The sequence below is a fragment of the Hesperophylax consimilis genome, chromosome 10, assembly GCF_061612785.1.
Source record: "Hesperophylax consimilis isolate HC1 chromosome 10, BYU_Hcon_1.0, whole genome shotgun sequence".
Taxonomy (NCBI): Eukaryota; Metazoa; Arthropoda; class Insecta; order Trichoptera; family Limnephilidae; genus Hesperophylax; species Hesperophylax consimilis.
Window position 1 is genome coordinate 220,099 of NC_142845.1, and position 11,994 is coordinate 232,092.

General features: G+C 40.5%; 1 protein-coding gene across 1 annotated transcript in view; it reads right to left on the reverse strand.

Annotated features, from left to right (window-relative positions):
• The window catches only part of LOC149420125 (uncharacterized), a 40,250-nt gene extending 30,329 nt beyond the window's left edge, over positions 1 to 9,921 (reverse strand). Inside the window, exons 1-6 of the mRNA XM_089636307.1 lie at positions 9,844 to 9,921; positions 9,303 to 9,696; positions 7,775 to 7,978; positions 6,750 to 6,988; positions 6,390 to 6,624; positions 4,005 to 4,216 (exon numbers count right to left, since the gene is read on the reverse strand). Of these exons, the coding sequence (XP_089492433.1) occupies positions 4,005 to 4,216; positions 6,390 to 6,624; positions 6,750 to 6,988; positions 7,775 to 7,978; positions 9,303 to 9,696; positions 9,844 to 9,882 (1,323 nt within the window). The 5' untranslated portion in view covers positions 9,883 to 9,921. The remainder of the gene's footprint in view (positions 1 to 4,004; positions 4,217 to 6,389; positions 6,625 to 6,749; positions 6,989 to 7,774; positions 7,979 to 9,302; positions 9,697 to 9,843) is intronic.
• Positions 9,922 to 11,994: the final 2,073 nt, after the last annotated feature.

An 11,994-nucleotide genomic window follows, 5' to 3' on the forward strand; every position in this document is an offset into this window, starting at 1 on the left:
TTTTCTGGAGTTCAGCGTGTACTAAGGGGTGAGAAAGGGAAAGGGATGTCGAAGGCCTTGCTGTGGCCCAGGTGACAGGCGCACGTTGTAGTTCTTCTCTTTTAATAGTATTCCAGCGCAGATTATCACTGTGTTTGTTGAGCACTCCCTTTTAAATCCCCTTTATTTTTTATTAACAATATAAAGTCTTTTTACAGGTTTTTTTTCAATGTCTGTCTCACTAGGATAAACTATGTGTCGAGACAGACGTATTGAGTACATAAATTAATGTTTACATATTATTTGATACATATAAAATTTCATGACATTAAATGACAATGTGAAAATGATAAAAAATAATAATAATAAATGATAAATTGGTTAATCAGCATCTAGTACATACTTTGATTGTAACTAGTTGTTAGGTGGGGTCCAGTTGTTAGGTGGGGCCTTTAAGGCAAACCTATTAGGGAAAATGTTTGCGGAAAACTCGACCCTCGACGACGGAGGTGCTGTTCCACCGTCGGTTCCTCACTGCGGCTTCTATACGAAAAAGCTGAGGATCCGGCATCGGGATGTACTCCACGTTATACGGGGGCTCGATGTTAACAAAGCTAGTGGACCTGATGGAATACCTGCCCTGGTATTGCAGAGGTGTGCTGCGGAAATAGTTCCAGTTTTGACAAAGCTCTTCAAAATGTCCCTGAAGTGTGGCACTGTGCCCTCTGGTTGGAAAAAAGCGGTCATTCACCCTATTCCCAAGAAAGGTGACCGCTCCAACCCGGCCAACTACCGCCCCATAGCGATCACATCAGTTCTGTCCAAAGTGATGGAACGTGTGATCAACGACAAACTGCTCACATACCTCGAGAAGAACAAAATTATCAACAACCGTCAATACGGATTCCGGCGGAACCGCTCGTGCGGTGATCTTCTCGCGTATGTGACGCATGTTTGGGGGCGGTGCCTGGAACGTCACGGTGAGACCCAAACGGTCGCACTAGACATATCCAAGGCCTTTGACCGGGTCTGGCACCGAGGACTTGTCAACAAATTGCCTTCTTACGGACTTCCCGCATCCCTGTGTACGTGGATTGCTGACTTTTTAAGGGATAGGTCGATTCAGGCGGTTGCTGACGGTTTCACCTCTTCCTCGAACTCCATAAATGCTGGCGTCCCACAGGGATCGGTTCTGTCTCCGACTTTGTTTTTGTTGCACATCAATGACCTTTTGACATGTGCACCGATTCATTGTTACGCGGATGACAGTACAGTTCATGATAGCTTTTTGTTTGACAAGCCCCCAAAGGGCACACAAACTCCAACGGCTCGGAGGGCTTTGAAGCAGAGAATGGACGGTTATCTCGAGAGTATTTCCTCCTGGGGTAAAAATAATCTCGTCGAATTTAATGTTTCAAAGACCCAATCCTGTTTGATTACGTCTAAAAGGGATCCAAATGATAATCTAGTCTCCTTCAACGGAAGCAATCTTCCGAACAGGCCTTCCATTGATATGCTTGGTGTAACTATAAGTGACCAGCTCAGGTACGGGGGCTCCATCGAAGCCAGAGTAAAGTTGGCCTCTCAGAAGCTGGGCGTACTGTACAGGGCCCGCAGATACTTTAATAATACACAACTGCTGACTGAACTGACTGACTGAATTTGGCAGCCATCTCTGGTCCGGAGCCCCTAAATACCTGAAAAAAACCCTTGACTCTGTGCAGAAACGGGCGGTCCGTTTGATAGATTCCCCAATCTTAACAAACGGACTGCAATCTTTAGAGCACAGGCGTCAGGTAGGTATGCTGTCCTTGTTCTATCGGTATTACAATGGAAGATGCTCTGAGGAACTAGCGTCATTGATCCCTTCGGCACCGGTGCGTAGTCGGAATACACGCCAAACGCGCGCCCAACATTTGTACACAGTTGACATTTGTCACATGAGAACGGGTCGCTTCTACGATTCGTTCTTAAGTTCAACAGCTCGGCTGTGGAACGAACTGCCGGCCTCTGTGTTTCCTCCCTCCTACAACAAGGAACTCTTCAAGACCCATGTTCACTCCTTCCTCTCCACAAAAAGACCCTCCACACAGCATCCCCAAAGATGACATAGGCCCTGAGGGAAATTATTTTCTTCAGGGCCTCCTGTGTGGAGTAAATATAAAAAATAAAAAAAAAATAAAAAAAAAATAAAAAAATAAAAACTGATCTCGTATCACGCGTTCAAATATTCGAGCAAAAGTTGTGGCAATGGATATTGGATGGTAATTTTCTTGCACGGTAATGATCCAAATCATCATTGCAATATTGAATTCTGCATATTTGTGTGCAGCTAAGTTATTCCACCCCCGAATTTGATTAAAATGTTGGGTATTTTTGCGGCTTCTGAATACATGATATTGCATTATTTCGGAGTGCTTCAACTATACGTGAGTATAGGTAGTTTATGTTTGCATCTGCAGGGTTGCTGCCATCCTGAAAAATTGTAATTTGTTGTTCGATTTCATTTAGAAGGACTTGCTGGGTCATATGTCATTGATGTATAAACTTCTGTTTTTGGCATTTCTTCCATCTGTAGGGTCACCTCGAGAGGCCGATGATCTGTCCAGTCAATGTCGAAGTATATTTTCATATCTAGATTTCCTTGAAGATATTTGGATAGATTAAGCTGGTTGTGTGATGTGCACCACTTATGTATGTGTTGGAATCATCTAATAGAATATAGAATTTTTGATGTCGGCACAAATATATTCATTATCTTGATAAAAAGATTTTAGCTGGATAGAATCTGGATGTGCATTAAAGTCTCCGATGATAATTATGTTGATATAATCTTTTTCTTCGATAATTGCTTGTAAAGAAGCGAGACAGTAGGAATACTCTTTGGTTGTGCAAGTCGGCATATAATCGCTCTGTTAGCGATATTGATTAAAGTCAGGGTGAATATGGTTTAGAAAGTCGATATCCGTTGGGAGTAACCAAGTTCCTTGGATCACTATGATGTCTTCGTTAGCGGAAGGCTGCGGCCGCTGGCACTAACTGTTTATTCGCTCGGTTTAGGGCCGGGGCAAAGTTCATTTTCGGCCGCATATTGTTTTCGTTCGACTTGCAATGTTTTCATTTCAAATGTTGGATGAATTCACATTTTTCAGTGGTGGATTAGTATTTGAGCGTTCTTGTGTAGTGATTTGATTGACAGTTTCTTTGATTTGACTGAGCTCCTGTTTTAAAGCATTGGTAAGGAGTATTGTAGCCTTTCAGGTTATTTCAGTTTTCAGCATACATATTCATAACAAGTGTTTGAGGAATCTTGTGACGTCACTGTGGTCAAAAGTAAGTGGTGGCAAATAGTTGAGATCACGGACCACCAACGTTGGAATTTAGTCTGGTGATGTCTTGTAACGTTTTGTTGCTTTTCCATCGCCCTTTCTTGTGATGCGATGGCCAGGGACGGCTTCGAGTAAAATACATTTGGACTTTCAATTTCGTCCTCTTGAAAATTATTGAAACATATTTGTATAAACACATGGACTTTATTTTGTACAAATGTTAGTAATTCGTTAATATAACTACGCAACAGGCTCATTTCGTTGACATTTTGATTGAACGGTTGTAAACGTGACCGGTTACGGTACCAGAAACTCCGAATCTTTCCGGGGAAAAGAGACTTTGCAGGTTTTTGGAAAAATGTGAATGAAAATATTATTAATTAATTGTTTTAACTAATTATTTGGCATTAATCGGTATTCTAACATGTTATTTATGTACATATATATATATATATTTTTTTTTACTTTTTAAAGAAAGACAAAAATTTCCGGGTTACGAATAACCTGACAATATTTCAAAATCTCCTACTACCACCACAGTAAGCGGAAAAAGTTGCTTGTGTTGTGATGGAGGACTTGGCCAGCCGAGGAATTGAACACACTACGCCTGGGTGGGACCCAAGCGCGATGTCAACTCAGCCACTGACCGATCTATATAGGTTGAATTAATACTAACAGATGAATAAATATACCCACTTCATTCTTTAGCTCAATATTGGCCATGGAGAGATCCTGGTACTCCAGCCTGGAGTCGGCGTACTGCTGAGCCAGGGCCTTCAGTTCATTATCCAGAGTCTTCCTCTCATTCTGGAGTTCAGTCATTTGACTGGTCAGTGCAGTATTCTGAATAATCTGTTCTTTTAATTGAACGTCGATCACTGCATTGCCCAAATTCTCCACTCCGAAAGCTAAAACAGAAAAAATAAATTATTAAAGAAACTTACAAGATTAAGAAGGTGGTTGTTTACATGGGTTTGAATATTTAAAACAGATGAGGGGAAGTTAGAATAATGTATTATGCATCGTTTGGCATGCAAATACCGTGAATGTGAGATGAAAAAAATTGTTTAGGAGAGAGAAAATACAGTGTGACAAATCTGTGTGATGTATTAACAAATTGTTAAAAACATGTCATATATAATTTCGTAAATCTGAATCTGAATTTCAATTCACACGGTTATATACATCGTTCTAATTTGTATAATTTTTCCCTAATACGGAATTTGTCACAGAATCAGCCCTAGCTTTTCCTTTAATTGCATGCTTTACACTACCTATCTCCAGGGCCGGCTCTGAGCAGGCACAATTGGAGCAGTCCGCTCCGGGCGCCGACTGAGCCAAGGTCAAATGCCAAGGCGTCCAGGAGCCACGGAGCAACGGCAATGTTAATACCTAATGGCGGATATACATAAGCGAGCCGATGGTTTGCATACTGGGAAGTCTTTCGCTTCTTTCTTCTTTGTGAAATCACAAACACAAACCACTATCCATGGGAACACAACAAGCGAGCAGGTGGCCGAAGTAGTGCTGTACACACTTGCCGATACATTTCACGTCCACAGGCTGGAAGCGAGTGCGCGCGTGTTGCTCTCATCTCGTTCCCCCCTCTATTCTACACAGTTGGCTCTCGCCCGGGGTGTGCACAATCGTATTTCAAACTACTACAGACATCATAAATGAGTATATAATTTTAAATAAGTGTGGTAAAAATAGAACATTTTCTAGACAGGAGTTTAAAAGTCCGCTAATATTGTTATTAGTATTATTATTTTTTGCATTAAATCCACACAAGATAAAAATAATTTCCTTCAAGCCTATGTCACCTTTGGGGATGCTGTGTAGTGGGTATTCTTAGGATAGAAAGGAGTGAACACGAGTATTGAAGAGACCCATGTTGAAAGAGAGAGAACACAATAAGCCGACAAACTGTTCAACAGCTCGGCTGTAGAACCAAGAACGAGTCATAGAAGCGACCAGGGTAGCTGGCACGGTCCATCAAGGTACCTATAGATAAAGGTTTTATCTATAGGTACCTCGTTATTGTTGCCAAGCATGACTGCAGATCGCCAACGAATAAACTACATTTCGTAATGACTAAGGGCATATTCCAGATTGGAATAAACTCTCAGTATTGCCCTGTTGTAAGACCACTATTCAGAATTGAAAAGTTGCTTGAAATGGCTTTAGTCGTGCTCGGTGACCAGATCTGAGTAACCAGGCACTTCCCTAACTTCCTTTTCCTCATCTACTTCCCTTTCCCACTACCTTCAGCCTCACAACATACCACCATTTTGTCGGCGCTAAGAAAGATGTCCCAATATGCGAAACAGCGGCTCGTCGGCAGTTTGGCTCCTAAATGTATAGGTACCCTAACACCTGATACAGCACCCTTGAGGTTTTTACTAGTGCCAGGCGCTGTTTGGCTCAGGGCCTACCTCACTAGGTGTAACTTATTCTGAGGTAGATGACAGGAGTGCACAGTTAACATATTATGTTTTATTATTGACAGATTTAGGAAATGTTAAATTTAGACAAATATTGATGGAGATGAATTAATAGAGTATGTAGTGTGTAAAAGAAGAAGAAAAACAGTACATTTTTAGACATAATATGGTTAATAGGATGACGATTAGGCAATATAAAGTGAAAATGCAAGATATGTCTTATTTTCATGAATTGTTATCTAAATTAGATGGTCATGCCGCCAAGTTAATTGGTAGCGAAATTTCGATTTCCATGGAAATTATTATGTATTTTTAGGAATTTACTTTGACTATTTGAGGACCGGCCGCAATGGGAAATTTCGATTTACATGGAAATATGTGGTATTTTTAATAATTTACTTTCAATACCTATCTGAATTTGAAAGGGCGGCCACGGAACGTGACTTTTCAGCAAATTACGTGGGAATTTGTTATTTCGAAAAATGATTTTCGAGGTCCCGTGGATTTGTAACTAATGAGGTTCTACTGTACTTGGAGTCAGGTGAAGGGCAAGAGTGGGAATAACAGAAGAGTTGGTGGATAGTTAAATAGCCAGTTATCTATCCTGTAGTAAAAGTATAAGATATTATATACGTACACGAGCTGAATGCCTTTTTGAGGGTCGACGAGTCATCATCGCACTCGATGCTGTCGTTCATCTGGTGATCCTGCCGATACTCCTCCAGCATCTTGTTCTTCTCAGCCAGCTCCATCTTCAGGCCGGACATCTGCGACTTGTCCTCGTCCAGCTTGGCTTGCATGGTGTCCGTCATGTTCTCAAACTCCATGGCGCGAGCACGCCAGACCGTCAGTTCCTTCTCCACTTCGCCAACCTGGAACAATCCAACAGATTGGAATATATTATCGACAAGAAGTCATATCGAGTAGAAAGGGTCTGTAATAGATACCTCTCAGTTTGTGCTTTCAAAATACATACAAACTTTTAAATTAAGCTTACCTTCTTCCTCATGGTCTCCCGGTCCTGGGTCATGTTAGCCAAGTCGCCCACCATCTTCAGCAGTTCCTGCTCGAGCCCCGCCAGGTCCCTGCGCAGTTGCTGGACCTCTGCAGCGCCCCCATCCTGCCCAGGAGCCCCGCTTGTGCCCCCCTCCCCGCCCAGGTAGCTACCGTTGTAGCAGGAGGATAGCTCGCCTCGTAAGGCGGCGATCTCACTCACTTGGAGGGCTTGCTGCTTTTCTGTGAAGATAAGAAACTATGATTAATAATTTAAAGTGCTGTACAAATAAATTGCTGCGGCTGAGATAATTTCTACATCCATCTAGATCTGACGGCCTCCATGGTCGAGGGGTAAGGCTCTCGACTAGCAATCGGAAGGTCGCAGGTTCAAATCTCATAGTAAATTTTATTTGATGAATTAGTGTTATTTCACAATTCATTAATTTTAAAATAATGTATGGTATAGGTACTTGGGTACGAGTGGAAGATACTCTCAGTTTCACCTAAGTGTAAGACCACCGTTCAGAATTGAAACGTTGCTCGAAATGGCTTTATCGTTACTTGAAATGGTGTTCGGTGATCTAGCCAGGTTCTTCTCCACCTTCCTCTTTCCCATCTCATTTCCCTCTCCACTACCTTCAGCCTCATAACATACCCCGATTGGAGATACCGTAGTCTCACTGGCTCTAGACGGTTGGGAATCTTGTGCGGTATTCACATAAAAAAGGAGGTCAAATGGCAAACGCTGAGTAGAGTATTTTCATTGTTTTTTTTATTCCCGAAAATGTGAGGAAAAAAATGACAATAATGAAGGTATATTCAGTTTATTTTTATGTTGACGAATAAATTTTCTAAAACATTGGCGACGGCGTTCACACGTTGGCGAGTTAGCGTCAACGTTGGTCCAATGCATTTGGGCCAACGTGGACTGGGGGTTTTACAAAACAGTTGACAGTAAAAAAAATCCCCACACTACAAATAAAAATAATATCTTTTCTATTACAAATTCACAAATAATACACTTACCCATTTCTTGAACCCTAACTGCCTGTCTACGCAGCTCCTCCTGCAGGTAGGTGCGATCAAATCTCTCTGTCTCCAGTGCGGCCTCTAGATGCATCAGGCGTCTGGAACGCCGGCTCTTGCGTCCCGGGGGCGTGGCAGGGCTGCCCGCCCAGCCGGGGGAGCCTGGAGGGGGATTGGGGGAACCTACCTCGCTTAGCGGCAACACTGGAAATATTTTCAACCATATAAGTTTTGCAATATGGCAATGGTTTAAATGGTTTGAATTTGGAAATTAAATGAAATCTGACTGCTTTAGTTTTCTCAATATATCACATCAATGTTTCTGTTTAGTACAGTCCTACTGTTGAGAGCTCACTTGTAATCTCATTACATGCGTATTTTATGGGAAAGCAGAGCTTACAACGGATATATCAACAGCATGCCTTTATTCAGAAGTTCAGTTTAACTTGGACAAATATCGCTTGCGCATTTATAAATAGATATTTATTTGTATTGTTTACTATTATTTCAAAAACTACCAAATAATGTGCAAATTTATCATAATTTTTACTCAGAGATGTTTTAAGAATTAACTCCTTGGCGGATGATATTTCGTATAAAGATAATATTCATTATTTGGTCAGGAGAGGATCCTTCACAAAAACTGTCTTTTGTAACAGTTTGTTGGTGGATTAGTTCCAGTTGTGTACACCAAATTACTATTTGGGTCCCTAGTAAACTGAATAGTAAGAAGGCTTATATGGGATTGAATGAAAATGGTTCATGGCTACAAACCGTCTGTCTCAAAAGACAGTGCGTGCAGGCGCAGACTGTCTCAAGAGACAGTGCATGCAGGCGCAGACTGTCTCAAGAGACAGTGCATGCAGGCGCAGACTGTCTCAAGAGACAGTGCGTGCAGGCGCAGACTGTCTCAAGAGACAGTGCATGCAGGCGCAGACTGTCTCAAGAGACAGTGCATGCAGGCGCAGACTGTCTCAAGAGACAGTGCATGCAGGCGCAGACTGTCTCAAGAGACAGTGCGTGCAGGCGCAGACTGTCTCAAGAGACAGTGCATGCAGGCAGACCGTCATACAAATTGTGTCTGTCTCAAAAGAGAATGCGTGCAGGCGCAGACTGTTATAATATAGAAACAGAAAATTTAAATCTATTTTTAGTGAGCACAGATTACGAAAATTAATTTCACTTCATTTCAATTTAATTACTACAAGAAAGAGGAGAGATGGCAAAAGATGGATTTTTAATCAAACATTCAAAATTTCCCTTATAAAATGGGCTTGTGGTGCTTTTGGATTTTTTTAATATGGAGTGACGTTTACGAAAGGTTCCATTTAAATAAATAGCACAAATTATTTAAATAACCCAAACTAGGAACCTGATAACCTATTTTGTGCATGTCCCCCGATTAAAGTGTTGCTTTTTGTGGTAATTAAGTTGAAACGAAGTGTAATTTCTACAATCATGCCTAAAAAAGTACGACGGTTAGGTAAATATTTACCAAAAATTATATTAGACTTTGATAATGACTTACCCATCATGGTGTCCTTTATATTCTTCTCAGTGATACTTTCATACTTCATCAGACTGTTGGCAAAAAACATGATGGCTTTTTGGTCATTGAGGCTCAACCTTTGACACATGGCCCCGCGGACACCAACATCTTTAGTCTTTATGCATGAGTAGTGTAGCAGCAAAGAGGCGATTATAACAGATTGTTCTTCGTCGAGTTTCTCCAAGAAGACGTGCTCATTGAAATGCGGATATTCTCTTTTTAGAAATGACGTTAAAACATTTGAATGGTGGCTTGTATCGTCAGTTTCCCCATTCTCAAGGTTGTCTAAATGATTCGTGAGTTGGTAAAGTATTCTAACATCTAAATCTCTGCTACTGGTCACTTTCAAATTGGGTATCGTCAAACAGTTCACCTGAAAATTACGTCAAATTTAATTTAAATGTTTGTAATTTACTTTTCAAATTCGTTTCCGTAGTGGGTAGATACTTGAGCCATTATATATTTAAAAAAACATTTTTGGAATAACTTACAATGTTAAAATGTAGTGAGTTGAACTTACCCAATGAACGATTATTGTACTCCATTTATCTTGTTCCATGGTAACTTTAGAATAAGCACAAACTAACTAACAATTAATATGCTTAAGTCGTCGATATTATTGTAATAACGCTACGGTCAATAAAGTCGACGACCAGCAACGGTCATTTTTCGTTCAGTATTTGTCTCGTTTGAAGTTTGAAAAACATAGGCACAGACAAACGGTTTGCAAAATATCGTTTTTTTAATGTTGCTGTTTGAAAATATTGTAGGGAGGTACTGGCAATAATTGCACTGGAACTAAAGGGTTGCACTCACAATGCAATCTGATTCCATTTTATGTCGGCAACCCGAAACGCGAGTGTTTTTAGCGTGCTGGTAGACTTGTGCCGGGTGCTGTCCTGTCTGTACGTTTGGGCAGCGTTTGAATAGCTGCAACTACCCTCAAACACAGCAGTTGTGTATCTGGAGAAAGCAAGTAAATAGTCTCTTTGGCGTGTACGTGAGTGGTTTATTTATGGCGTGTACTGTGTGTATGAGAGTCACGGGACCACTTGGGACTTGCAGTCTGTCAGATAGGGAGGAAACTTCGAATTCATCCCGAGGCTGACACACTTGAGCTATACTCTCAACTGTACATTTTACACTTTTGATTTTTCCTTCTGTCTGACATATTTAGCATCCTATGCGGATAGAGATTAGGCGAGACCTTTATTTAGTCACTGGGCGAGATATGCTCGCGTCTCGGGACATTGAAGCAATATCGGACACATGCATTTTGGACACGTTGCATTTGTTTTGTATTTTTTTTTCAATAAAGAGGGACCTCACACTGCGTCTTCGTGGTCCAATATTGAGAGAACAAGACTATCGGGAATAATCTTACGTAGTTTAAACGACATATAATCTGTTATATTATACAACAGACGAAGCTTGGAATAGCACCACTGTGGCCTTTTTTATAATATGTTCCCCATCTACCGTCCACTATTATTCCCAGGTCGCGCAAATATAATTTCGTTGTATGAGATCTGTCACTTTGACAGTTGACATCAGTGATCACGACAGCTCCCTAAAATGATTTGGGATCGTATAATTTTCAAATATCACCTGGCTGGCAGGTCACGGCATATCAGCATCGCCACGCCCACACTTATAACACATCATCTGTCTGAGTCTATCCATGGAGCGACATGGTGATGTAGATCAATAACGCTTTTAGCTTTATAGTACTGTATATTGTGTCAGCATAATTTTATTTGACTTCTTTAAAGTTAAATAAAATTATAGACAGTTTGATGTAGGAGAAATGTTAAAAAAATCTTGATTCATTTTAGCACCCTTTCGAAAGGGATTTTTTCCAAAATACTTTTAGACCGTTTAATGCAAAGTTTTATTATGTATGTAAGGTGAAGCGTCACCAGTAACTGTGTGTCGGAGAAATAATCCTTACTTCTGGGGGATTTTGAATTTCAAGTAGATAAAGGGAGTTAATTTTTTAAAAGTAAGAAATCTGGGGGGATTTTGAGGATGAGGATTTTAATTAATCTTCCATTTGATTCGGTGGCCATCTGTGAGCGATGTGTTGAGCATGTATTGAGCTTGTGTTGAGTTTGTGTTGAGCTTGTTATAGCAAAACTTTCTAGATCACAACAGACCCTCGATATTTCACAACTATCAATATTGTTTCACTCTTTCGTCGCCAGTTAGCGGTAGTTGTTCATTCATAAACTTATTAATTCTTGCCTTAAAGCCTCGAGATGTTTTACCATAATCAATCAGTAGGTGTCTTAATCCGGGGTGACTTTATAAAAAATCACGTTTTTCTTTCATTTAAATATTTAGATCAATAAAACAAGTGAAAAAATTTAGTTGTGCTAACGTTGTCTCTCGAATTAGATAACTACATTTACTCATTTTTAACATTTAAAATGTCTAATATTAAAGAGTAGTGACTTCACCACCATTGTGATTTAGTTACCCTGTTCAATTTCCGGGTATCTACCAGACTAAAATGAACGTATAATATGTAGGTACATATTATATACCTACCTATATACACAGCGTCCGGAAACTCGTAATACAAGCGGAAAACTGGTGAATCTATATCAAATAGAGAATAGTGAACCCAAAATATATTATTTTTTGATCTCAGCATTTCGACCACTTTTTC